The sequence below is a fragment of the Sturnira hondurensis genome, unplaced genomic scaffold, assembly GCF_014824575.4.
Source record: "Sturnira hondurensis isolate 20B ecotype Veracruz unplaced genomic scaffold, ASM1482457v3 Scaffold0017436, whole genome shotgun sequence".
NCBI classification, from domain to species: Eukaryota; Metazoa; Chordata; class Mammalia; order Chiroptera; family Phyllostomidae; genus Sturnira; species Sturnira hondurensis.
The window spans coordinates 8,106,416-8,131,612 of record NW_028090067.1 but is presented as its reverse complement, the minus strand read 5'-3'; the positions used below and the strand labels follow the sequence as shown (position 1 = coordinate 8,131,612).

At 42.8% G+C, this 25,197-nt stretch overlaps 1 protein-coding gene across 5 annotated transcripts in view; it reads right to left on the bottom strand.

Moving 5' to 3' along the window:
* Positions 1 to 25,197, bottom strand: part of ANO4 (anoctamin 4) — a 347,220-nt gene that overhangs the window by 32,433 nt on the left and 289,590 nt on the right. For all 5 annotated transcript variants that reach the window (XM_037068229.1, XM_037068233.1, XM_037068231.1 and 2 more), the window contains 5 exons: positions 23,167 to 23,227; positions 15,100 to 15,182; positions 9,918 to 10,058; positions 6,815 to 6,979; positions 741 to 777 (listed from right to left, as the gene is read on the bottom strand). In XM_037068229.1, the coding sequence (XP_036924124.1) occupies positions 741 to 777; positions 6,815 to 6,979; positions 9,918 to 10,058; positions 15,100 to 15,182; positions 23,167 to 23,227 (487 nt within the window). The remainder of the gene's footprint in view (positions 1 to 740; positions 778 to 6,814; positions 6,980 to 9,917; positions 10,059 to 15,099; positions 15,183 to 23,166; positions 23,228 to 25,197) is intronic.

The following is a 25,197-nucleotide window of genomic DNA, read 5'->3' as shown; positions in this document are numbered from 1 at the left end:
TCAATAGATGGCATTATAATGCCTATTATAAACAAAAACACACGATTATTTCCCCTCTGGGCAAGCTACATGTGGGAATGCACTGAAACAGGTTATGTGTGGGAGCATGCAATTTCCTCAAACTGCACAGAATAAAAATGACTAATAAAATTAGGATGCTTTCTATGCCTTGAAAATGTGGAAAATGTTCAGTGCACAGCTGGCTACCAGATTGTTCTAGTGCTCTGTGGGGGAAGAGAAATGTTCTTAGGGATGACTTGTCCAGGTGTGTGCTATTTTCACAAAGGAAAGTGATGGGTAGCCTGCCTACATTCCTGGTAGAAGGCCTGCTGTGATCGAAGCAAAGAACTCTGCTGTGATTTAATATACCATGAAAACTGGATACATTTTTACATAAATAAAAAATGTGGGCAGTAGCTAATGAACACTTTTCTAAATGATTCTGGGCACTTTATACACATGCACTTTTGCGATACTTTATTTTTTTGTGCATGAGAAGAAAACCTACTTTACCTTAGCTCATGATAGATAGAGTTTGTGACAGGTTTTAAATCTTTAGCTAAAAAAGATTCCCCTAATGATCAGGCATATTTAATATGTCCTGTTGAGGGCAAAGGAACTGCTGTATGCAATTTAAAACAAAGGGAATATTTCTTTCCAGCAGTGTTTCAAAAATGAATCTTTGAAAAGGTACCTTTCAGACCACAACACTACCATGAAATAAAAAGGGTTTCACTTACCTAAATTGGTCAGAAAAAGTGCAACTCTTTCATAGAGCTGTAAAACAAATTTCATACATTTAACAAATGAGCTGTAGATGTTCTAACATCTGTAATTATAAAGGAGATAGGTCATCAAGTCACAAGTGAAAGGAATTTCATATCCATCCATTGAGCAAACAATAAAAATAACGTGAACCACAGTGTTCTTTCGGGGCAAGACGGAAGGCTGCAAGGTCCCGTTTCACTGCTTTTACACGCCCCCCCCCCTCCCCCACACCTTCTGGAGGGAGTAATTCTGTGCTGACAAGGTTGGCTGCCACTACTTACCCACCTGCTAAGCCAGGCTGGGCAAGTCATGACACTGCGGCCTTGGCATGCTCAGCGGACAGTCTCAAAGACTGATTTTGATGGAAAGATTCTGTAGCCTTACTGTTTATGGGCTGCTGGATTGTCTAGATTATGGCATTCATGAATCCCGAAGTGATCACACATCACTGGGAACTCCCACGTCTATGGCCCTCTGCTTTTCTGTTAGTGTACCGAGTACACCTCCATCCACCTAGCTGTCAGGTAAAGGGAGGGTCCTCAGAGGGGAGGGCGGAAGGGGGGCGTGTGCCTATGTGCGTGCAAGTGCAGGAGGGACGGGTCGTGCCGAACGCAGCTGCAGGCGATTCCTCAGAGAGGATATAAATTGAGAAAAAGAACAAGTGCTTTCTCTAAAATGAAAGATGATAAATAAAAATGAAGAAAAAAACTAGTCAAATGGATTTGAACAATATGAAAATTAAGACCGCGTGTAGACGACAGTAGAGAAAGCTCGCGGGTTAAAACTCCCGGGCTGTAGTTGTAACTTTAGCAGCCAGCAGGCTGCAGGGCTTGGGCGCACTCTCTCCCCTCTGCTCCAGGTTGTCTCCCTCGTATGTGGGTGGGCATCGGGCTCCTTGACCTCAGGGCACTTCCTAACTTTTGAATTCTTTTTTCAAGATTTCTGATAACTACAGAAATAGGTCAAATGTGCAGACTGCATGACTCTAAACTTTCAGCAATGACTATGGTTTGCTATGGTGATATATAATTAATATGACCATCATATCAAATTTTACTATTAGCAGTCTCAGACTTTGGAGTCCAATGTTCAGAGAGATTGGTGTAATTTTCAATAAGAAATCCTGTGGTATATAGATCTGTCATATATTTCAATTTTATCTGAAAAATAAAATACTGGTAAATAATAAGGCAGATGTTTTAACCAAATATATTTTACTATTCTAACTATACTCTATCTTTAAAGTTATTTAATAATTTAATTATCAAGGAATATTAGGGTTGACTGGTGAGACAAACTTTCTCTAAAATACAGTTATTGATTACCCAGCTTATCTTTCATGCTGGCATACATTTGTCAAAGTGTCTCACTTTACACACTTGTCCCAAAGGTCTTGGGGGCTGGTGACAGGCCATTATTTTGATTTGGACACTGATAAAATTTAAAAACACAATAGCACAAGAACTGAAATACGATCAATATTAAGCTTTTGAAAAGTAAGTGAATGGGAACAAAGTGGGGACCTATGGACACTTGATAGATATGTGGAAGCTACAAGGAGATGGACAGCGAGCCTGTGAGTGGGATGCGGAGGTAAAGGCACACAGAGAGACTGATGGTTGATGACGCGTCTTCAGTGGACTGGTTTCTGGAACAGGTCTGACTTCTCTTAGGCAGTTGAGGTGTAAACCAGGGATGATTCGCTCCGGTAAGAGCAGTGGAAAAGCTACGTGTCAAAACTCATTGCAACACTTTTGGAGTGTTAAAATCTGGAACTGATGGAAAGCTTTCTGATCTCCCAAAGAAGATCCGACAGAAGCATATTTCCAAAGAAGCTGTGAGTACTTCTAATTTGATCTTATCCACTTGATCAATATATGGGGGCTTGTTCTGACGCAAGCCATATTTGCTGGTGTACTTCTTTTTGGAGCAAGGCATTGTGGTTTTCACTGCTTACAGTGTAATGAAATATCTGGTTCACATGGGTAGGGCTGAATGAGAAGAATGGTGATAAATTTTAGGCTCCTCCTGGGACAGCCTCTGTTGGCATCGTTTGCTTGCAACCACCATATTGAGATGTTCTTGAATGACTAGTGAAGCTGAATGGAGTTGAAACAGCAAGAAAATCCATCCTATTCACTCCATCTTTGAAGTTTGCATTTTTAAAGAAAATAAACTGAAAACTAGTGAGTGCCCCTTAACCTGTCATTAAGGGACAAAATATTTTGTTAGGATCCAGAATGTTTCTGTAAAATAATATGAATTTTATTTTTAAAGTACACACTAAATAAGAGTAAACACGTATCATAAAATCTAAAAAATAGGCATTCTTGGTCCTGGCTGGCGTGCTTCAGTGGATTGAGTGCTGGCCTGCAAACCAAAGGGTTCACTGGTTAGATTCCCAGTCAGGGCACATGCCTGGGTTTCAGGCCAGGTCCCCAGTAGGGAATGCACGAGAAGCAACCACACAGTGATGTTACTCTTACTTTCTCCCTCCCTTCCCCACTGTCTAAAAATAAATAATAAAGCCTTTTTAAAAATTTAAAAAATAAAAATAGGCATTCTTTACAGGTACACTCCTTCAGTTATGATTGGACAACTCTAGCAAAATGTCAGAAACAGGTATGTGATCTATAACACTTATATTATTTTAAAATTATAGGTTTTAATTAAGTTTAAAAAAGCCATTTAGCTCTTAAGATTTTTATATTCAATTCATGAAAAAGTATTAATGATTAATGATTTTTTTCCCCCAAACCAGAATGGCTAAAATTTTAAGTAGTTGAAAGCAATTTATATGGTTATAAAAATCCATATTATTGGGCCATGAAAATTGAGTAATTTCAGAAGTCAGTAGTTTAGTTCTGAACCGGTCAAAGCTACATTATAGTCACTAGTCTGTCATCTGTCCTTTATGTGGTATTTGCTTCTTCTAAGGACTTAGGTTTTTAAGAACACTCTGATGAAAATGTCTCAAACTGTATTACACACTCGATTGCCTTCAAAAGGGAACCTGCGAAGTCTCAGGGCCTAAGGCAGGACTGTAAACGTGGAGTTGGGATGGGGATGTCAGTGGAGATGGGCAGGGCGGGGGTGCGGTGAGGGGACCGTTCCCGCCCAAGAGGACCCTGATGGCACTGCTTCCAGGGCTCCTACGTACACTTTTCCTTTTCCCTCCTTTCTCTCACTGTGGCTTCTCATATCCTGTCCTTGTCAATGTTCTTGCCTTGGTAACCTTCTGTTATTCTAGTTGGATGTTGACTGAGAAATCAGGACACAAATATCCACACTGTATCTAAAATACAGGAAAATACACTCAAAGGGCAATCACAGGAATAATAAACGTTGGCTTTAGTGTGTGGGCCCTGCATCATCCATTTTGATGACTCTGACACCCTTGGTTAGAGAAAACATAAAATGCCTACTAGTCTAGCACCCAGCACACAGTAGGTGCTTTGTAACAATGAAACACACTTTCAACTCCATAAGCCCCCATTCTCTGGACTGTGTCTCATGAAGGGCAGCCTGCTGGGTGGGTGATTTCCAGGTAAGTGAGGTGTCACTCTGACGGCCCTGGCGCCTGCTCAAAATTAACGAGCAAACGTGCATTTATAGACTCACTGCATGTAGACAGAAATTTATTTCTTAAGGGTATAAATTATGTTTCAATCAGACATTACAGAAAAGAGATGATCAAAATCCAGTAAGGTTTCATTGAGTGCATCCTACCTGGCTGCAGAATCTTTCACTGCCCTGGCTCTTTGGTTTACGTCCCTGTGAATCATTTGCCTTCCCAAAGGGCATCCCACCATCACCTTTGAGACCCGCGGAGCCATGCGGGGGGGCTGCCGGGCATCCACTTTCAATCTCCACCTGACTAGCAATGAATCACCCAGGCGTCATGTCAAAATGACCAGCATCTGTTCATTTCTCATTCGTGTAACTTCGGGATTTTGAAGTTTTTTTCTCAAATAACAAATTCCTGTGTATTTTAATAATAACAAATTACCTATATTTCATTAGCTCAGTGATTACTAGTTCACCAAAGAATCATAAATAAACTTCTTCATTATTGTAGGTTGAACCCTCTTAGGAATCACTCAGACTTCATTGGTTATAGAATTTAAGATTGTTTAAAGAGCTAGAATGACAGCCTGAATAGATAAAACTGTGCTGATAACAGTATTAAATTACTTGGCCTTTAGAAAGCCCTTTTCTAATAATGAGAACATTTGTCATGGCCCAGATTTAAGATGCAATATGAATGAGGGAGAGGGGAGCGATAATTACCTGAACATCTCCAGGCTTAACACTGTGCTTGGCCCTCCGCATACACTATCTTATGTATTACCTACTATGAACCTCTCATATCAGCATTTTTAGGCACAGGTTGATTTCAAGTCTAAGAACATCAGCCATTACCTTTTGTTCTGCAAATAATAACAACTTACTGAGTGCCTACTATGTGCCAGGCCCTGTTCCAGACCTTGGTAAAAAACAATAGTAATAAAAACAGAAGAAATGTCTGCCCTCCTGAGCCTACATTCCAATAGAGAAGATAGATACCGTATGTCTAAAAAACAGCCTATGGGATGCTGATAAATGTTATAGAGAAAAATAAAGCAGGCAAGGAGATAGAAAGTTGTCAGATGGTGGGAGTGAGTTGCAATTCTAAATTGAGTGACCAGGGAAGCCATTAGAAAGTCACCTTTGAACAAAGACCCGAGGGAGCCAAGGGTTCAGTTGCTATGCAGACCTGGTAGGGAAGAATATTCCAGGCAGAAAGAAGAGCAAGTAAAAAGTCCTAGGTTGAGAACCTTGCTGGCACCTCCAAGGAACCAAGGGAAGGCCAGCGAAGAGCAGGAGAAGCTGGTGAGCACGGAGGAGCCTGGGTGAGAGAAGTCACGGGGGCCAGTTGGCGGAGAGCCCCGAAGGCCACACAAAGATGTAAACTTTTATTCTGAGAAAAAAGCCACCAGGCATTGTGAACAGAGGAGTGACATGAGCTGACATCCAGATGAGAAGTTCGCTCTGTCTCCCGTGATGTGAGCAGAGGGAGGGCAACAAACATGGGAGCCAGGAGGCCCGTGAGGAGGGCAGAGCTGTAACCCATGTAGGAGTTGGGAATGTGTAAAAGGGGATCAAATTCTGGAAACATTTTGCCAGTGGAGGAAATGACAGAGGCAAAGATAGCAGCACGGTTTTTGGCCCGAGCAACTACAATGGGGGAGGCTGCAGGAGGAGCAGATTCTGGAGGGAACAGGGGGAGTCTGGCTTTGAACGTGTTAGGTGAGGATGGTTGAGAAGGCAGTCGACATATGAGTGTGGGGTTCAAGGGAGACATCCGGACTGAAAGATACATTTGAAAAAAGCCTGAAATCTACACAAGCCACACGTACCACCTTGAAATGTTCCTTGCAGGGTCCTCTCAAGGAATGCCGTGGATACTGACAACCTTCGCGTCATTTAGAATCCAAAGAAAATGGGAACCCATAGTGTTGAGCTATGTTAGAGATTCTGAGCTGGGCTTTTAAAATAAATTGATTTTAAGCCCTGGCTGGTGTAGCTCAGTGGATTGAGCGTGGGCCTGGGAACCACACAATCGCAGTTCGATTCCCAGCCAGGGCACATGCCTGGGTTGCAGGCCAGTTCCCTGCAGGCCAACTCCCAGCAGGGGATGCACAAAGGGCAACCATACATTGATGTTTCTCTCCTTCTCTCCTTCCCTTCCCCTCTAAAGATAAATAAATAAAATATTTAAAAAAATAAAATAAAATAAATTGATTTTACTAAATTTCCCCAAGAAGTATTCAGTGTTGTCTTGTTGGATAAATAAGAAAACTAAAGTTCGGAGAGGGCAAGTGCCTTGCCCCTAAATCTAACACTAGATTTGACTCAAGTCTTCAAGATGCCCAGACTGCAGTTAGTCTCATGCCAGGCACTTTGCTGCATGACTCTGAGGCCAGGTCCCTTCAGCAACAGAGGCAGCTACCACCTGCAGCCCACAGTTTGGTCCGCTGGGCTAGTTACCTGGCAGCTCACTCACCACATTCAGCAGCATGATGATGCAGAAGTTGATGCACACGGCGGTCCCTGTGGTTGCCACCTGAGAGTTATTCCTAATTAACGCCCACTTGAAGGCAGCAAAAGTGCTGACGGTCACGACCCGGTAAATGACGATCCCAAACACGGCAGCGATCACCACGCAGATCTGGCGGGAAGATGGAGGAGACCTGGTGAGCACCGTGCGGGTGTGTTGCAGGAATGTTCCACCACCTGGAAAACCCTCTGATGACCAAAGAAAATAAAGCAACCCTGGTCCTGACTGAAGAAGGCACAGTACAATGCACAGTTTCCATTGTGGTTGATACTTTCTCTCGTCTGTATGCAAGTGAAATAAGTCAGAGAAAGACAACTACCAGGTGACTGACTCATGGGTGGAAGCTAATGAACAAAATGAATAACAAGCAAAATAGAGACAGACTCACAGATAGAGAGCAGGCTGACAGCTGTAGGTGGGGGTGTTAGGGGCAGGGTGCGGGGAGTGAAGGGATTGAGCAAAAACAAAGGGGGGGGTGGGAAATGCATGTTTGTATTTTCTTATTCAAAGAGAAAAACCATAGTGTTGCAAGTTAATAAGTTCTGTAAGCTGTGGGGTAACATTTCATTAAGCAGAATATTAGATTGAGCAGATGAACAAATACTTATCATGGAAATCTTACAATGTCACTCTTCTGTTTAGAACTATTTACTGCTTTCCTTTTACTTAGGATAAAAGCAAAGCCCTTATGATGACCTGCAAGGCTCTTTCCAGCCCCACTGAGGACCATTTTTCCCTCAGTTCGGGGGACTCCAGACCTTCTCTCACTGTTTCCAATGGGCTGAGCACTCTCAATCCTCAAGACCATTTCTTTTGCCTAAAATGCTGATGTGCCCATCCCCCTGCCAAACACACTCTGGAAGCCCAGTTAACAATTCCCCAACCTTCACACTCAGCACAAAACTACTTCATAATTCAAGCTTTTCATGACTCCCTGGATTTTTTTGTTTGCTCTATGGCACCTCTACCCTTCTTTCCGCGTCCTCCTTAAAATGCCCGATAATTTGTCGGTTTGGTCATTGTCAGTCTCTCCATCAGGGCAGGGACAGTGTCCATGTGTCATATGGTTTCTGCAGCTCCTAAGCATCACCACGGGTGTCCTGCTACAGGTTGCCAAAGAAGCCAACTATGTGATAGGTGTACAGTCTCTTATTCATCAGCTATAAACACAGACTGAACGGAAGCATCTTTCTCTGCAGATTTCATAGTATTGGAGAAGACTACAGCCTGTGTTCTAGCTCTAGAAAATAATGAGAGTCTAAGACTCCAGAAAGTTTTGTGACTTTCATTAGGCGACTCACTTAATCTGTCAGAGGAGAGCGCTTAGCCTACTTAGTTATCAAACGTAAGATCTTAGAGCTGGGCCTTCAGAAGGCCGTGGCTGACTTAGAGATTTCTTTCTTCACAGAATGTAAAGCATTCCGTTGGACGCAAACTCTATTTCTGGCTCACTATGAGTGACGCTCTAAAACTTGAGCCTGAACCCTCACTGGAACTGGCCAAGTTATTATTCTATAGTAATAACAATCAACAAAGAAATGGAAAACTGCCCATGTCTTAATCCTGGAGCAGGATGGGGAGCTGGGTGAATCCTTAACCCTCTGATGGGGAGCTGGGTGAACCCACAGTGGATTTTAGACAGGGTGGCAATATGATAGAATGGACAGCTTGCTGGACTTGGAAGTCAGGCCGGAATTCTGGCTCAGCTCCCACCTAACAGTGCGACCTTGGACAAGTAGCCTGCCCTCTCCTTGGCTTCCGCCTCCCAAGTTCCAGGTTGCTCGTCTATGTCTGTAAGCCTTCTTGTGAGAAACAAAAGCCAGGACAGTAACTGCATGTACTTAGAGAAGGCACAGCATGATACAACTGCTTACAGACAGTCTGTAGGAGGGCACGGCTCCGAACGAACTGAGCAGAGGTACTCTTGGGCTCGCAGCCCACCCTTCCACCTCCCCAGTTCCTTTCTGGCTAAAGCGGGTGGGTTGTCTGGGTCTGCTGTAGACTTGTTCTCCCCACTCTACTGACCTAGGAGGCACACATATGTACACACTTGCCATTTGAAAAGACGAAAGGAGAATCCTAACTATTCCTTGTGGCTCTAAAGGAACATTTCTGATAAATTTGCATATGTTTTGTTCAGTAATTAGGGGTCCAAGTTCACCACCAAATGACTTCTTTTTAGGAAAAGCTAACAAACCAGCTTCAAATTAGTATTTTTCAAACTGATATAGCCACTAGTGAGTCTGGAAATCAACTTCAGGTGGTTATAAAAAAAGATTATGAGACAGAAAAACATCAGACTATATTAAACATTAAAAAAGACTATAGCCTGGATGGTATAGTGGATTGAGTGCAAGCCTGTGAACCAAAGGGTCACAGGTTTGATTCCCAGCGAAGGCACATGCCTGGGTTGCAGGCCAGGTCCCCAGTGGGGGCCATGTGAGAGGCAACCACACATTGTTGTTTCTCTCCCTCTCTTTCTCCCTCCCTTCCCCTCTCTAAAAATAAATAACTAAATAAAAATCTTTTAAAAAATAAAGACTATAATAAGGCATTAAAATGCACCTTATTACATACTATAAAGGTAAGCATTTTTCAGTTACTCTATTTAGGTTTATATATCTATTTGCTAAGCATACGCTGGGCCATGACAGAGAATGTCTTTCTTACATGGACATGGTAAAAGAAAAATGTTTGGGAAACACTGCGGCCAGCCTGTCTCATGTTTTTAGTTGCTTTCCGCATGGCATAGATAAATGGAAAGAACACCGGATTGAAGTCGAGCATCTGAGCTCTTGCCCATTCACGGGCTAGTTAGTGGCCACCTGGACAAGCCTGTAACCTTCTGGAGTCTCAGTTGCTCCATCTCTAATAGAGGGACAATGTCCCTGCGTTAGCTCACCGAGTTGTTGTGAGAATCACATAACACAGCATGAAAAAACATCTTTTGTAAAATTGTGCAAATGCCTGACATGATTATTGTTGCTACCACGCTCCAAGTTTGTACTTTGTAAAGCAATTCAGAGAGTTTTGTAAAAATTTTTCCAACCATAAAAAATATTCCTGATGCAGACACAATCAGTCGGCTGCATTTATCCGCAAATGCTTGATATGGTTCTGGCTTTCCCGAAATGGGGTTCATCCGCTCTTTCTTGGAATACTTGGCTTCGAACTGGGGCCGGATTTCTTCCTAAAAAACAAGCAGGCCCATTTTTTTATGCTCTGAACAGGAACACATACAATAAGAGAAATCATTCACCTCCCAGGAAAATTGAGTCAATGGTGCCATATTCCCCAGTCAACCAATGAGGTGGGCTTGAGGCCCGGGTATAAATGTTTGGAAATTGGCCACTTGAAGAAAAATCGAAAGAAAGATGATCTAGATTCATTATCATCAAGGCAGTGTAACTTAGTAAATGTCTGTTATTAAACTGTGCTTGAAGAAAGAAACTGAGGATGAGAGATTGGACCACCTGTCCCATCTCCAGTAATTTGAAACAACTAAAAATATTTTACTTTCACTACCAGGAAATGATTTGAACATAAGGACAAATCTAAACAGCAAAATGTTTAGAATTCATTTTGTGAGTTACAATGACAATATAATTCTTAGTATTCTTCAATCTTTTTTTTCTGTTTTGTTTTTTATTTAGGCAGCTGAAAACATACTGTCTTTATTTCTTTCCAATAAGCTCTTATAGGAATCATTCACGTTAACCACTAATTTTAAATGTTCTTAAGTGGTACTGAAGACAAAGTAAATACCTTTCAAATTCAGCTAAAATCGCAGCGCCTCCAACTCTAAACCAAGTTGAGATTTTACTTTAATTATTGGGGCTCCATCCAGTGTGAAAATCTTCTGAGTAAAAAAAGCAATTATTGGATTACGAAAAGGTAATCAGCCAGGGGGTGTGCTGAAGTGGTTCTGGCTAATTAAGTGTGCATGTATTTGACACTATTTGAGTGTCTTGGAAGAAGAGAAAAAATGAACGGAAACGCTGGAGAAGTGGAGACTGAGTTAATTTAGGCAGAACCACCCAAGACCTGGATGAAGGTCCTAGCAGACAGGGAAGCAGCCGCTGACAGAAGAAAGGCCGTGAAGAACGGCCACAGCCTGTGGAGCAGGAGGCGCACAGCCCGGCTCTGGCTGCAGGCTAAACCCAACGCTGGACTCCACTCGGGGGCTGGTAATGGGGAACGTCAGGGGAGGACACAGGTAGAAGCGGCTTCTGCCTCCTTTCCTTTATTTTAGGCAGCTACACTTGAGCATTTACATAGAACAGACCTGGAATCTTCTGCTTCTTTGGGAAACTTTTAATTTATGGGGCTGTGTCATCAAGCGTTGCTGAGTTAATCATCAAGGGACTGAGGCCAATCACGGAGCCAGGCCAGTCTTCCTAGGTCTTATGGGCTGAATTGTGTCCCCCACATCATTTTTATATTGAAGTCCTGATGCCTAATACATCAGAATGTGCTTGTATTTGGAGACAGGACCTTTGCAGAGGTAATTCAGTTACAAAGAGGTCATTAGGGGAGCCCCATAAACCTACATGACTAGTGTTCTTACAAGAAGAGGAAATTTAGACAGAGACACAAAGAGGGGACAGTGAGAAGACCCCAGGAGTAGATGGGCATCTACAAGCCAAGGGGAGGGGCCTGGAACAGATCCTTCCCTCACAGCCAGAAGAAACCAACTCTGTCAATACCTTGATCGCAGACCTCCAGCCTCTGGAACTGTGAGAAAACACATCTCTCTTGTTTAAGCCACCAGGACGGTGGTACTTTGTTATAGCAGCCCCAGCCCACTAATACCCTGGGTTACCCTGAAGGAGGCATGCAGCACGTCTGGGCATCTCTGCACCACAAGCAGAGAGGTGCAGGCTAGAAGAGGCACTTCTGCAATGACTCTCAGACTGAGAACTGGAACCTTGCAGGGCCACTGGGGCCAGCTCCTGCTGAGTGAAAGAACAGTCCAAGCTCTTTCACGGGGCTGGGAGACAGAGGGCTCCAAGGGGTGCCCTTGCAAACACTTACAAGCGGTGTTTACCCTAATGGTACCCACATCTTAGACCTCCCCAAAGTACCAACAGCCACTTTTAGGCTGCTTTTGTCAATGTTACTGAAATAATGCCACACTGTATAGCTGACAGAGGACAATTTAGAAACACCTCTTCTCTTTAGAAACGAAAAGAAGTCCAAAGGTGAAATAATTTGTCTCAGATGCCATACCTAATTGCTTAGTGGTGACTCAAATTCTCAGGGAAGAGCATTTTCCATCCCATTTGAAAGTCACTGACACGAACACATGTGACAAAAAGCTGGGCAGCTTCCCCCAGGAGGAAGTCCCAAACACGGCCTGGATGCTACCTGTAGGTGCCGGTCACCTGGGCCGTCGCTTCAAACCCAGGAACCCTCCTCTGGGGAGTGCCCATCGAAGCAGGACAGAGGCCTTATCAAAGGAACAGGGACTGCTGAAAATCCCAGCATTATTGCCAGATCTACAACTGCCCAATTTGTGTGCATGGGCATGAGGAGGAAAGGTGTGATTTGAAGAACAGACAGACAAAAATACCTCTCAAAATTAGCTCCCCCGCTAAACTGACACGGGGCTCAAATTCTCATTTGTTTCTAGAATATTCTTTTCAATGTATAAAAATATATCTGCATGAAGGGAAAACACCCATTAATGCCCATCGCCACATTAGATATGATTAGTTTATCTGATTTACTAGCGCAGCAAGGCTCTTAGGAAATGGGACTTGGGAGGTCAGAGACAATGAACGAGAGGAAGGAAAGAAGAGCTTAAGCCTGGATCGACTGACAAGGGAAGTAGGGTCCCTGCGTGGTGACCAAGATGAGCATGAGTACTTGAGAGACTTCTGACAAGACGAGGGCAAGAAGAGAGTACCAAGACCAGAGCCAGGTTAGGAGAGGGCACAGTGCCCTGCCCTAGAATGAGGGAGCGATGGCACCGGGAAATGCGTGAGACAGTGAAGTCTGAAGGATGGGGGTGACTTCTCCCTGAGAGCAGAGCTGGCCCTGCATTTAGCCACATCCACTGAGGCGGCTGCGTGAACCCTAGTTCCTCCAGCATTTCCCACCGGAGGTGATACTTCTGGGTTTGCGCACACCTAGGCACTGCCCAGGGTCCTGGAGAGCTCCGGACACATTTCCTGGGAGCAGTTCTCTTACGAGTTTTGCTTCCATGTGCAAAACTGTGCCCAGGGTTGTAAAACTATTACCCTCCTTCTAAGGTAAAGAAATGGATGATATTTAAGAAAATGAAACAAATCTCACAGCCAATCTTTTGGATGCTTCTACATAAAAGTAAAATGATTTACTTAGCTATGGATTTCATTGCACTAAGCAACCGAAATGTCTTTTTTTAAAAAAATCTACTAGTCGTTTTATACTGCTTGGAGTTTTCTGTAAAAACAGATACTAAAAATGCTTTATGAGTAAACTTGACTTCTGTCACAAAGCAGGGAGTGATAACGCAAGGGGATTGTGTATTTCTTGGTGATTTGCTTTTTAAAAATTCTGTAGTAAACAATACAAACCTCCTCTTCTTCCCAGTCTATCAAATCCCAGTCATAAGCAATGACTGCTCTTCGTCTTTTCCAAAACTCCAGGAAGACTGTTGCTGCAACAGACATAGAAAGACATGAACATTTTACAATCAAGCAATGCTATTCACTGAGTCACTAAATGACAAAGCCATTGCAAAAAAAAAAAAAATGACAGCTGTTTAGAAGCGTCCTTGAATGTTAGAACTTCCAGCTAAACTTAACAATGTGAGTAGGAATGTTTTCTGAGAAGTACTAAGCTAGCATCATGCATAATAAAAAATTAGAGATTTCATTTAGAACTAAATTAAGTTTATCGCCAGTTGAGGCAGAACAGACTCATAAGAATGACAAACCCCCCAGGGTGTCAGGACACAGAGAACTAGGTTACTAACAGCTCTCTAATTGACAGAGTATGTATTTTTAAAATCGAGAGGAAGGCAGGGGCAGAGGCAAAAATAAAACTTAACAGTATTTGATTGGCAGTGATTACTTGTCCACCCAACCCCCTCACAGCAAATATCTATGTAAAATGTAGGTAATTTTTTTTTTACCATTTCACTGAAGGAAGCTATTTTATTGGAGGAAGAAATCCTACTGCTTCTGTTTTGCTACAAACCATCTCTATATTGTCACGTCGAAGGCAAATGTGTATAAAGTCTTTAAGAACCTTTTCCAACAGGGGCTGGCCTCCCCACCCATGGAAATAGGAAGGTTACCCTCACCCAGAGGAAGTAACTTTCTACTCAGTTATATTTAGAACATCTATCCGAATGAATTACTGAGCACTATACAATGACACAGAGAGAAGAAAATATGATTGAGACACAGTCTCGCTGCCTTGGAAGTCACAGGCAAATGGGGGATGCACACACATGGACACGCACACTTGGAGGACCACTGTAGCCGAGGACGTCACGGGGACACCACAGGAGACAGAATCAGTGCGTCTCTCTCTGCTGGGCCTTGCTGTGTACTTAGACTTACAGAGGCAAAAAACGTGTCATGTATTTGGGATTAGTTTCATGAGCGAAGGTAGACATCCAAATGCCCGTTCCAAAGAAAGAAAATTGCTTTCTTCTTTTCCATGCTGCCCTGTTTTCATACCATCTCTTCATTCATCACATTCAGACATAGAACATATATTTTTATTTTTTAAAAAGACCTTATTTATTTACTTTTAGAGAGTGGGGAAAGGGGAGAAAGAGAGGGAGAGAAACATCAATGTGTGGTTGCCTCTTGCACACCCCATACTGGGGGCCTGGCCCGCAACCCAGGCATGTGCCCTGACTGGGAATTGAACTGGTGACCCTTTCNAAACTGTGCCCAGGGTTGTAAAACTATTACCCTCCTTCTAAGGTAAAGAAATGGATGATATTTAAGAAAATGAAACAAATCTCACAGCCAATCTTTTGGATGCTTCTACATAAAAGTAAAATGATTTACTTAGCTATGGATTTCATTGCACTAAGCAACCGAAATGTCTTTTTTTAAAAAAATCTACTAGTCGTTTTATACTGCTTGGAGTTTTCTGTAAAAACAGATACTAAAAATGCTTTATGAGTAAACTTGACTTCTGTCACAAAGCAGGGAGTGATAACGCAAGGGGATTGTGTATTTCTTGGTGATTTGCTTTTAAAAAATTCTGTAGTAAACAATACAAACCTCCTCTTCTTCCCAGTCTATCAAATCCCAGTCATAAGCAATGACTGCTCTTCGTCTTTTCCAAAACTCCAGGAAGACTGTTGCTGCAACAGACATAGAAAGACATGAACATTTTACAATCAAGCAATGCCATTAACTGAGTCACTAAATGACAAAGCCATTGCAAAAAAAAAAAAATGACAGCTGTTTAGAAGCGTCTTTGAATGTTAGAATTTCCAGCTAAACTTAACAATGTGAGTAGGAATGTTTTCTGAGAATTACTAAGCTAGTATCATGCATAATAAAAAATTAGAGATTTCATTTAGAACTAAATTAAGTTTATCACCAGTTGAGGCAGAAGAGATTCATAAGAATGACAAACCTCCCAGGGTGTCAGGACACAGAGAACTAGGTTACTAACAGCTCTCTAATTGACAGAGTATGTATTTTTAAAATTGAGAGGCAGGCAGAGGCAAAAATAAAACTTAACAGTATTTGATTGGCAGTGATTACTTGTCCACCCAACCCCCTCACAGCAAATATCTATGTAAAATGTAGGTAATTTTTTTTTTTACCATTTCACTGAAGGAAGCTATTTTATTGGAGGAAGAAATCCTACTGCTTCTGTTTTGCTACAAACCATCTCTATATTGTCACATCGAAGGTGAATGTGTATAAATTCTTCAAGAACCTTTTCCAACAGGTGCTGGCCTCCCCACCCATGGAAATAGGAAGGTTACCCTCACCCAGAGGAAGTAACTTTCTACTCAGTTATATTTAGAACATCTATCCAAATGAGTTACTGAGCACTATACAATGACACAGAGAGAAGAAAATATGATTGAGACACAGTCTCGCTGCCTTGGAAGTCACAGGCAAATGGGGGATGCACACACATGGACACGCACACTTGGAGGACCACTGTAGCCGAGGACGTCACGGGGACACCACAGGAGACAGAATCAGTGCGTCTCTCTCTGCTGGGCCTTGCTGTGTACTTAGACTTACAGAGGCAAAAAACGTGTCATGTATTTGGGATTAGTTTCATGAGCGAAGGTAGACATCCAAATGCCCGTTCCAAAGAAAGAAAATTGCTTTCTTCTTTTCCATGCTGTCCTGTTTTCATACCATCTCTTCATTCATCACATTCAGACATAGAACATATATTTTTATTTTATTTTTTAAAAGATCTTATTTACTTTTAGAGAGTGGGGAAAGGGGAGAAAGAGAGGGAGAGACACATCAATGTGTGGTTGCCTCTTGCACACCCCATACTGGGGGCCTGGCCCGCAACCCAGGCATGTGCCCTGACTGGGAATTGAACTGGTGACCCTTTCATTCGCAGCCCACGTTCAGTCCACTGAGCTACACCAGCCAGGGCCAGAACATATATTTTTTAAACACGTAACTAGAAAGATAAACAAGGGTAACAATTAAGAGCTCACTGGCACGTGACCTAAACATTCATTCCTAGATCTCAAATCTAGTTCAGTCTGATATAAGCTGTGCAACTGCTGGCCAGTCAATGTGCTTCTCTAACTCTGTGTCCTGCTAAGCAAAAGAGAAACGGAAGTATAGGTCTGTGATCCCTATCTGCAATGCCAACGTTCACAATGGTCTCAACATTCTAAGTTTCCCCTCCAAAGTTTAGAATAAACTCCTCTTGTGGCAAGCTCTGACCTGGGCTGACATTAGATGACCTGCTTTGCAGGCTGGCACTCAGTCCACTGAGCCACAGCAGCCAGGGATAACATTAGGTTACTAATAGTCTGCATTATCTCTCTAGGTGAGCACAGTCATACACTGAAAGTGGCTACATCAATGTATTTGAATCTGGGGTCATTCTCAGACCTCTTGGGGTGTTATATGGTACATATACCATAAAGCCTTTCTAAAATCTTAAAAATTCAGAGTAGTTATAGTTGTTAAGAAAGCCATACCTAAAAAATAATCAAGTGCTTAATTACTTTTTAAAATATCCTTACCTGTGGATGTTTTTTTATTGATTTTTAGAGAGAGGGGAAGAGAGAGAGGGAGATGTGAGGAACACTGACTAGTGGCCTCCTGCACATGCCCTGACCACAGATCACACCTGCAACCCAGGAATGTGCCCTGACCGGGAATTCAACCCATAGCACGGTGTATAGGACCATGCTCCAACCAACTGAGCCATGGGGCCAGGGCAAGCGCTTATTTCCTGAAGAGGGAAATTAAAATAATGGATGTCTGCAGAGGTTAATCGAAGTGCCAACACTAAGAAGCCATTTATCATTGGAGTCCTTCCTGCGAGTCTTCTTGTGTCATGGGTCCCCAAGACCACCGCCAGGTTTGACAATTTATGAGGAGGACTCACTCAGAGTATGGTGGTACTTGTGGCTAAGATTTATTACAGCGAAAGAACATAAAGTAAAATAAGCAAAGAAAAAAGGCAAGTCCTATCCCTCAACATGCACTCTGTTACGGGTTGAATTGTGTCCCCCACCTCCCAAAAGATATGCTGATGTCCTAAGCTCCAACCTCAGAATGTGACCTTTCTTGGTAATAAAGTAACTGTAGATTTACTAGTTAAAATGAGTTTATAATGAGTGGGGTGGGCCCATAGTATGATAGGATTAGTGTCCTTAAAAGAAGACAGCCACGTGAAGGCAGGGATGCACAGGGAGAATGCAGGGGAAGATGGGAGTGGAGATTGGAGTGGTGCATCTGGGATTGCTGGCTGTCACAAGAAGCTGGGAGAGAGGCATGGAAGAGAGTCCCCCTCCGAGCCGTCCAACCCTGTTGACACCTTGAGGTTGGACTTCTTCCCTCCAGAACTACGAAAGAACAAATTTCAGTTGTTTCAAGCTACCCAGTTTGTAATGTTTCGTTACGGTGCCCTTACGAGACTAACGCAGATTCTGTGTCTCTACTGCACTGAACAGCCTTCCTTTTCAGAACTGTGTCCACATTCTTCTCAACTCTGAATGTTATCTGCACCTTTCTCTATCCCACTCCTTTTCCTAGAAGATTTAGCACTTGGTTTCAATGTCTTGTCTGGTCTGCTTTTCTGGTTTTTTTTTTTTTTTTTTTTTTTTACAATAAAGTGCTTTTTTTTTTTTTAAGATTTATTTATTTATATATTTTTAGAGGGGAAGGAGAGAGGGAGGGAAACATCAATGTATGGTTGCCTTTTGTGCATCCCCTGCTGGTAGTTAGCCTGCAAGGAACCGGCCTGCAACCCAGGCATGTGCCCTGACTGGGAATCGAACCGCGATCGTCTGGTTCGCAGGCCCGGGCTCATTCACTGAGCTATGCCTCTGCTTTTCTTTTTTGACTCAGGAAGTTGGCACATAGACCCTCATTGTCCTGTTGTAAATAGGACTAACACCCATATTATAATTACTGTATTATAAAACTAATTACATTCTAAAAAATAAAGTCTACTTAAAAAAAAGATAAAAATAGTATAAATATCTAGAAATAAAGGGCCAATTATTATAAAAGTTATTTTAAAAACATGAGTCATACTTCATTCACAAATGACTGACAGGGCCATATACAGAATCTTTGAATTTGCATCATAGTCTTGTAATTGATTAGAGAGCTCTGAGAGCCTTGGTGTGTTTGTTTCCTAGGGGGAATTTAATTTCGGGCAACAATGAAAGTGTGAAAAAAACAGAGGAAAGAGAAAAATACCTCACAAATGAAGAACTGAGGGAAATAATCTGCTTTCTGATAAGTCTCTACTAACATCTAGTTCTCTAATGACTTTTTTTTTTGCCTAGGAAGAAAAGCTAATGTAGGTCAGAATTGCATTGTCCTTTGAATCTTTCTGAGCAAAAACGAGCACTGAGGAGAGTCACACTGTGGTTCCAGCCCAGAGCCCAAGGCTCACAGTGGACCTCGAGGGTCCCCCGGAGGCTCTGCCATCACAGGCGTGTGGACGTGAACAGAGGTAGGGACCCCACACTAAGGCTCCCCCCATCTGCTACAGATGGGTTCCAAATGGAGCCTTATTTTTCCCTCTGGTGAACTCATAAAACAAAAGGCAACAAAACAAACACTGGAACCCATTTCTTCCGAGGTCCCGTAAACCACTTATATNAGTCTCTACTAACATCTAGTTCTCTAATGACTTTTTTTTTTTTTTTTTTGCCTAGGAAGAAAAGCTAATTTAGGTCATAATTGCATGGTCCTTTGAATCTTTCTGAGCAAAAATGAGCACTGAGGAGAGAGTCACACTGTGGTTCCAGCCCAGAGCCCAAGGCTCACAGTGGACCTGGAGGGTCCCCCGGAGGCTCTGCCATCACAGGCGTGTGGACGTGAACAGAGGTAGGGGACCCCACACTAAGGCTCCCCCCATCTGCTACAGATGGGTTCCAAATGGAGCCTTATTTTTCCCTCTGGTGAACTCATAAAACAAAAGGCAACAAAACAAACACTGGAACCCATTTCTTCCGAGGTCCCGTAAACCACTTATATCTGTTCTCAACATCTCCGTATCTAGCAGTTTCTCAAAAATAAAGTTTGTTTTTCTAAATGTTGCAACTTGTCAATCATGAAGGATGACCCTGAGACCATTAAATTGGACTCCACTAGGACTGACATACTTTCACAGAACACCGTTGCAAAGCAGTTTGCATGGGGCTCAAAATGAGCCTAAGAGTCCTTTATCTGCAAGTTCAGATCTCTAAGCAGAAACAGGGTGGCAAACAGTATCTGAACCCAGGAGTAGAGTATAGGAGCTGAGACTTGCCCGTTTAACTCTTGGCTTAGTCACTTTCCAGCTACTGCCTCAGTTTCCTCATCTATCACGTGGAGGTCATAACAGTACTTAGTGCCTTCTTCAAAGGTTGCTGTAAAAGGAAACTCAGATGATCCTATACAATGTTTATCACAGTTCCAACACATAGTCACCTCTCAATCAGTGTATGCTGTTATTATAACATTATTACTGGTCACTCCAGATTTCTGCAGAAGGCATAGCCCTATCTACAAAGAAACACTTGGGGTAAATCATTCCCTTTCTCATTCTTTTCCTGGGAACAATATAAGATTTCAGCAGTAAGTTGTCAACGAAAACAAAGCAATTCAGAGGACAAACTATTCTAGGCTTGCATTGCCTGGAGTGAACCTAAAATGTCCCACTGTGCCCAAAGGTTATTACAGAGCATCTGTCAGAGTCTTACTGAGTACCCTCCAAGGTACGAGAACTGTCGGACATCCAACCCACCTACTTGCAACCTCGGCAGCTTCGCAACTCCATCCTACAGCAGCCACCACCTATCCATCAGCTGAGGTTGGCAGGGATAAAATAAAACCTATTTATTATGCCCAGCATAAGACGTGCCGGCTTGCAAGGAAGGGATGCTATCCCCTTTGTGACAGTGGTACTGCGTGAGAGGTGCAGGGGATGACAGCCTCTGGCTTATAGGCAATTGTCACTGCCCCAGAACTTTACTCCTGTATGTACTCTCAGAGCGAAGACTGCGGGAGAAGAAAACATTGCTTCAGTTAAAGTATATCTAAAATGGGTGAAGTATTAAAGTGGGTAAAGGGAGTTTTGTATGTTAATTCTTCTAGGATACAATTCTCTCTACGGAAGCATTAACTCATTACACAGCAGACTAGTAGCCCAAAGCAGAGCTTCCCAGTGAGATGGCAGGTCTAGGCTACAGGTCTGCAAGAGGCAATACTCGCTTCCACCCTTGGGGTGGCTGGGACTGGGGTCCTTTAGCAGTCTCACCCCAGGCCCTGAGCAGGCTCCTTCATGTGCACCAGTACACTGTGCAAATATTATCATTCTCTATGTGTGTTATGGCTTGAAAAGGTTGGAGAACCACTGGTTTAAGAAGTAAATATATTTTTAAAAGTCTCCTCACTCGTAACCATGGCAAAGTTTAAGCACTGGATGGCTTATTATACTAACAATACTAACTGATTACCAATACTAATGTGGTCTAGAAAAACTAAATACATATTCATGATCTAAGAGCTCAACCCAGTAACCAGAACTCTGTTAATAATTAGCTTCCTTTGTCTACAAGGGAAAGAGATGCACGAATAGTGAGGGCTTTCTGCAAGGCCCACCATGGAAGGCAGGAACTGCATGGGAATGAAGACTAGGCCTCTTCAGAGACGGTGTCTGGGAGCCAGAAGCTGGAGAGACCTTAGTCATAAGAGATGCTAGTTTTCACGCTGACACCCCCTAAATAGCATGGCTTGGCTACACTCTCCCTTTGCTTCTCTTTGGGGCACTGTCCCACCTTTTCTACCAGTTGTCTTCTGCCCCCAGTATTCCATATCTTCTCCACTAGTTCTGTGTTTCTGCTTATTTGTAGGTTTTGATTTCTTATCACTTCCGCCTTCTCATAATTCTTCCTGGTCCCTACCTCTATCTGATTATCAATCTCAACCTCTCTCTTCCTCCCTCACACCCTCTGCGTCTTTCTCGGTCAGCTCCTACTGCCAATTCTCTGTCTTTGTCCTCGTTTTCCAATCCGTATTCTTTTTTTTTTTTAACATTTTATTTATCTTTAGAGGGGAAGGGAAGGAGAGAGGAAGGAAACATCAATGTATGGTTGCTTCTCGTGCATCCCCTGCAGGGAACTGGCCCCTGCCGGAAACTGGCCTGCAACCCAAGCATGTGCCCTGACTGGGAATCAAACCGCGATCGTCTGGTTCGCAGGCCCGCGATCAATCCACTGAGCTACACCAGCCAGGGCTCCAATCCGCATTTTTAAAAATGCAAAATCTCAGGTTTTGTCCCAGGCCCTTCACTAACCTACAGTTTAACTGATCTTGGGTCAAATACCCACTGGCTGAAAGGAGCCAGAGTCACAGAAATCAGAACACACTCCCTTTAACAGAGCTGGGATGGGTGGGACAATTTTCCTTTGACGATCTCTAGGTAAGTCAGCCTCCTCAAGAGAACAATGTTTTATATTGCCACTTGTCAAAGAGCATTTAAACACATTTATCTCATAAACAAGTCTTTTTGGTAATTTCCTTTTCCCATCCATCCATCCATGCATTCATCCGTCCACCCACCAAATATGAATCTCTGTGTCTTTAGAAGAAATGCATAAGGTCTCCAGTAACAATAATGGTCCTTGAGGACCATGAACCTCCAGGGAAACATAAATTATATATACATGTCATTATAACTTCCCCCCAAATGATATAAACCAAGTGCTATGAAAGTTCAAAGAAGAAAGACATCTTCTAGGTAAGAGCAGAGACCACCTCAGCTGGGCCCTGAAAGACGGGGAACACTCTGACATTTATCCCACACTGAAGGAACAACATGAGCCTAAGCCGCAAATTAGTAGATCTTGGTAACATCAGAATTCAGATTTGGTATTTTAAATTCTAGAAAAAATACATAATCATTGAAAAAATTTCAAATCAAAGTGAAAAGTGTAAAAAATGCGTCCCTTGTCACTATTCATACTTACCCCTCTACGAATTCTCCCCTCCACAGATAACCAGCATTAGCTGTTCACTATGAGTTACCCCAGACTCTTCTCTATACCATTAAATTAAAGTTTTATCATTATCTTACAAAGAAGTGGGTTTAGTAATTCTTTAAGTGAAACTTCCATCGCCCCTTGTTATTATGGGGCTGTTAGCTTGAACTTATGTAAAAGGACTCGATTCAGCCTTTGAAGCAGCTCTTGTTTATAGCGGGTCATTTTCACCAGAATTGGAAGAACGTCAGAGGTGGGTACTCATACACTGGCCTGAGGAAAAGATCCCATTGCACCACAGAAAGTCCTATGTATACTGAGATGGGTATTCAGATCTCATCATACCTTTCAGTGTACCACGTAAGCTTTATGTTTGTCTCTACCAGAAGGTAAATTTTATTCTAATAATAGAATGCTGATAAAATTGTTGAAGGCTTAAGAAGAGAAATTAGAAATCTCTCTGTTCTACAGCATCGCTTTTTAAACAAGCCAAGTGAATTAGTTATCAGCTTGTGTCTAATAGCATAGGCTCTTGAACTGACTTGAGCTTCTTCCTTTCACACCCAAAGTCAGATTTCTAAAGGAACCTATCACAGAGCATACGAGGCGAACGCAAGTTATATGGATGTTGCACACTTACCCCAGACTGCCATGAAAACAGCGAAGAAGACAGTGGCTCCGTTGTCAAAAAGGTGGGTGACCTGGGAACGTGATGAGTCACAGTTAAATAACTTCTTATATGCTAGATGATAATTCGCAATTTTTTTCAAGTTCTACAAAAATAGATGTGATGATACAATACATTTTCCTGGGTTTCTTTGGAAGATATTCCTTTTGTATCATAATCAAGAAGTGAATTTCTCTAAATGTGAAGTAGTTTGGATATGGAAGAGAGACTTTTCTCCGTTTATGTGGGTGTCGGCTAGCTAGCAGCAGCCCCAATAGTGCTACTAAGAATTTCCATTTGTGTATGAAAGACACATGGACAATAACTAAGACGGGGGGCGGAGAGGGGAGGGGGGTGGGGAGCACTGGGGGGGTGCAGGGCTGGGAATACAAGAAAGAAAACTGTACTTGAACAAAAGTTAAATAAATTAAAATATATATATATAAAAAAAAGAATTTCCATTTGTGCACTAGAAAACGTGCTGTACGTTCACATGTACATATGGAGATATTTAATACTAGGTAGGTATTATTGTTGCTGCTTTAAAAGTTTCTGATTTCCCAAGCACTCTTCTTAATGCCTCATTTATTCACTTTGAAAACACCACCACTGTGCTTGCATAGTTTTGAGCAAACATTTCCTGGGCTACCCTCTGGCTTTCAGCATTATAAAGAGGAGAGAGCAGACCATTAACATAATCTACTTCCACCTGAATTAAATCCTTGGGTAATCACTATTTTACCCACTACACATAACACAAAGACAGCCAGCAACTATTCTGCTGTTAGAATAATATATTCTATCTCAAACTCTACAGCAGAAAGCAAAGATAATCTTGCTGCAAAACTGCCAGGCTCATTCCTGCCTCCAGGGTAAATCACACCAATATTGTGCCAAATTGAAATGATGACGGATATGTTCATAAAGCATAATTTGGGGGGGATGCTTTATAGTTCGCTATAAAGTATACTTTACTGTCCTTTGGAGAATGTGCCAAGCCTAAACAGATCTTTTCCTGCTATATCAGAGTGTGCAATACTTCAAAATTTTCCAACGGTTTATACTTTCTTTTTCATGAACACAGGAGAGAAGGCATCATTCAAACATCTAACGTGAGACGTAAGTCTTAAAGCCCATTACTTCATATGCCGAGGGAGTGTTAAGCGGTACTCAGCATCCAAGCAAGCCTGACAGTCCCAGTGGCTTGCGGTTGGTGTGGGCTCTCCTTTAGGGTATTCACCGGGAGTTGGTAGGAGCTGTAGCCAGTGCCGCCAGGGTAGACTCTGGAATGGGTTGTAGGTCATTACTGTGAGTTGCTCAGATCAGCTTTCCTCCCTACTCCAAGTTATAGATCTTGCTCACGCAGGTCACCAGGGAGAACATCGCTCAAAGAGAACCACTATGAGTCCTTCCCTGAAGCTGGTAAGCCAGCATTTGGAGAGAGACATTTTTCTGCTGCAGTTAGCAATTTGAGAACTCCTGAATCAGGAGGGTAGTGAGTTAACAGGGACTTCCGGTTCCTACTTAGATGGTGAGGTAGCATAAGCTCCTCCTGCCAAAGTCAACCCTAGAGAAGCAAGATAGTGGATTCTGGAAACTACGAAAACACAAAAACAAACACCTGGAGAAACTCCAGGAGAGATGGAAGGTTGTCTTGAACTGGAGGTGGGTGTGTGTGTGTGAGAGAGAGAGAGATGGTAGGGTATAGGGACAGTTAAGTAGCAGTTCCTAAGCAGAGTGAGAGCACAGGTTTGAGAAATACCCAAGTTCTATTTCAGTCTCTCCCTCAAGGGTCACTGCATAATTAATTTTCCAGCCCTCAGAAATCTGCTGTAGTAGGCCAAACTGGCGTTCTTGGGATAATGTCGGGGTCGCTCAGAGCCCTGCCTGGCTGAGCAGATGATGACAGTAGGTGCTGCCTGGATGGCTCCCCTCAGGTCTTCACTTCTCAGGGCGTTCCCTCTCAAACCCCAGGCCTGTGCTGTGTGGTCACGGGTGAGTAGT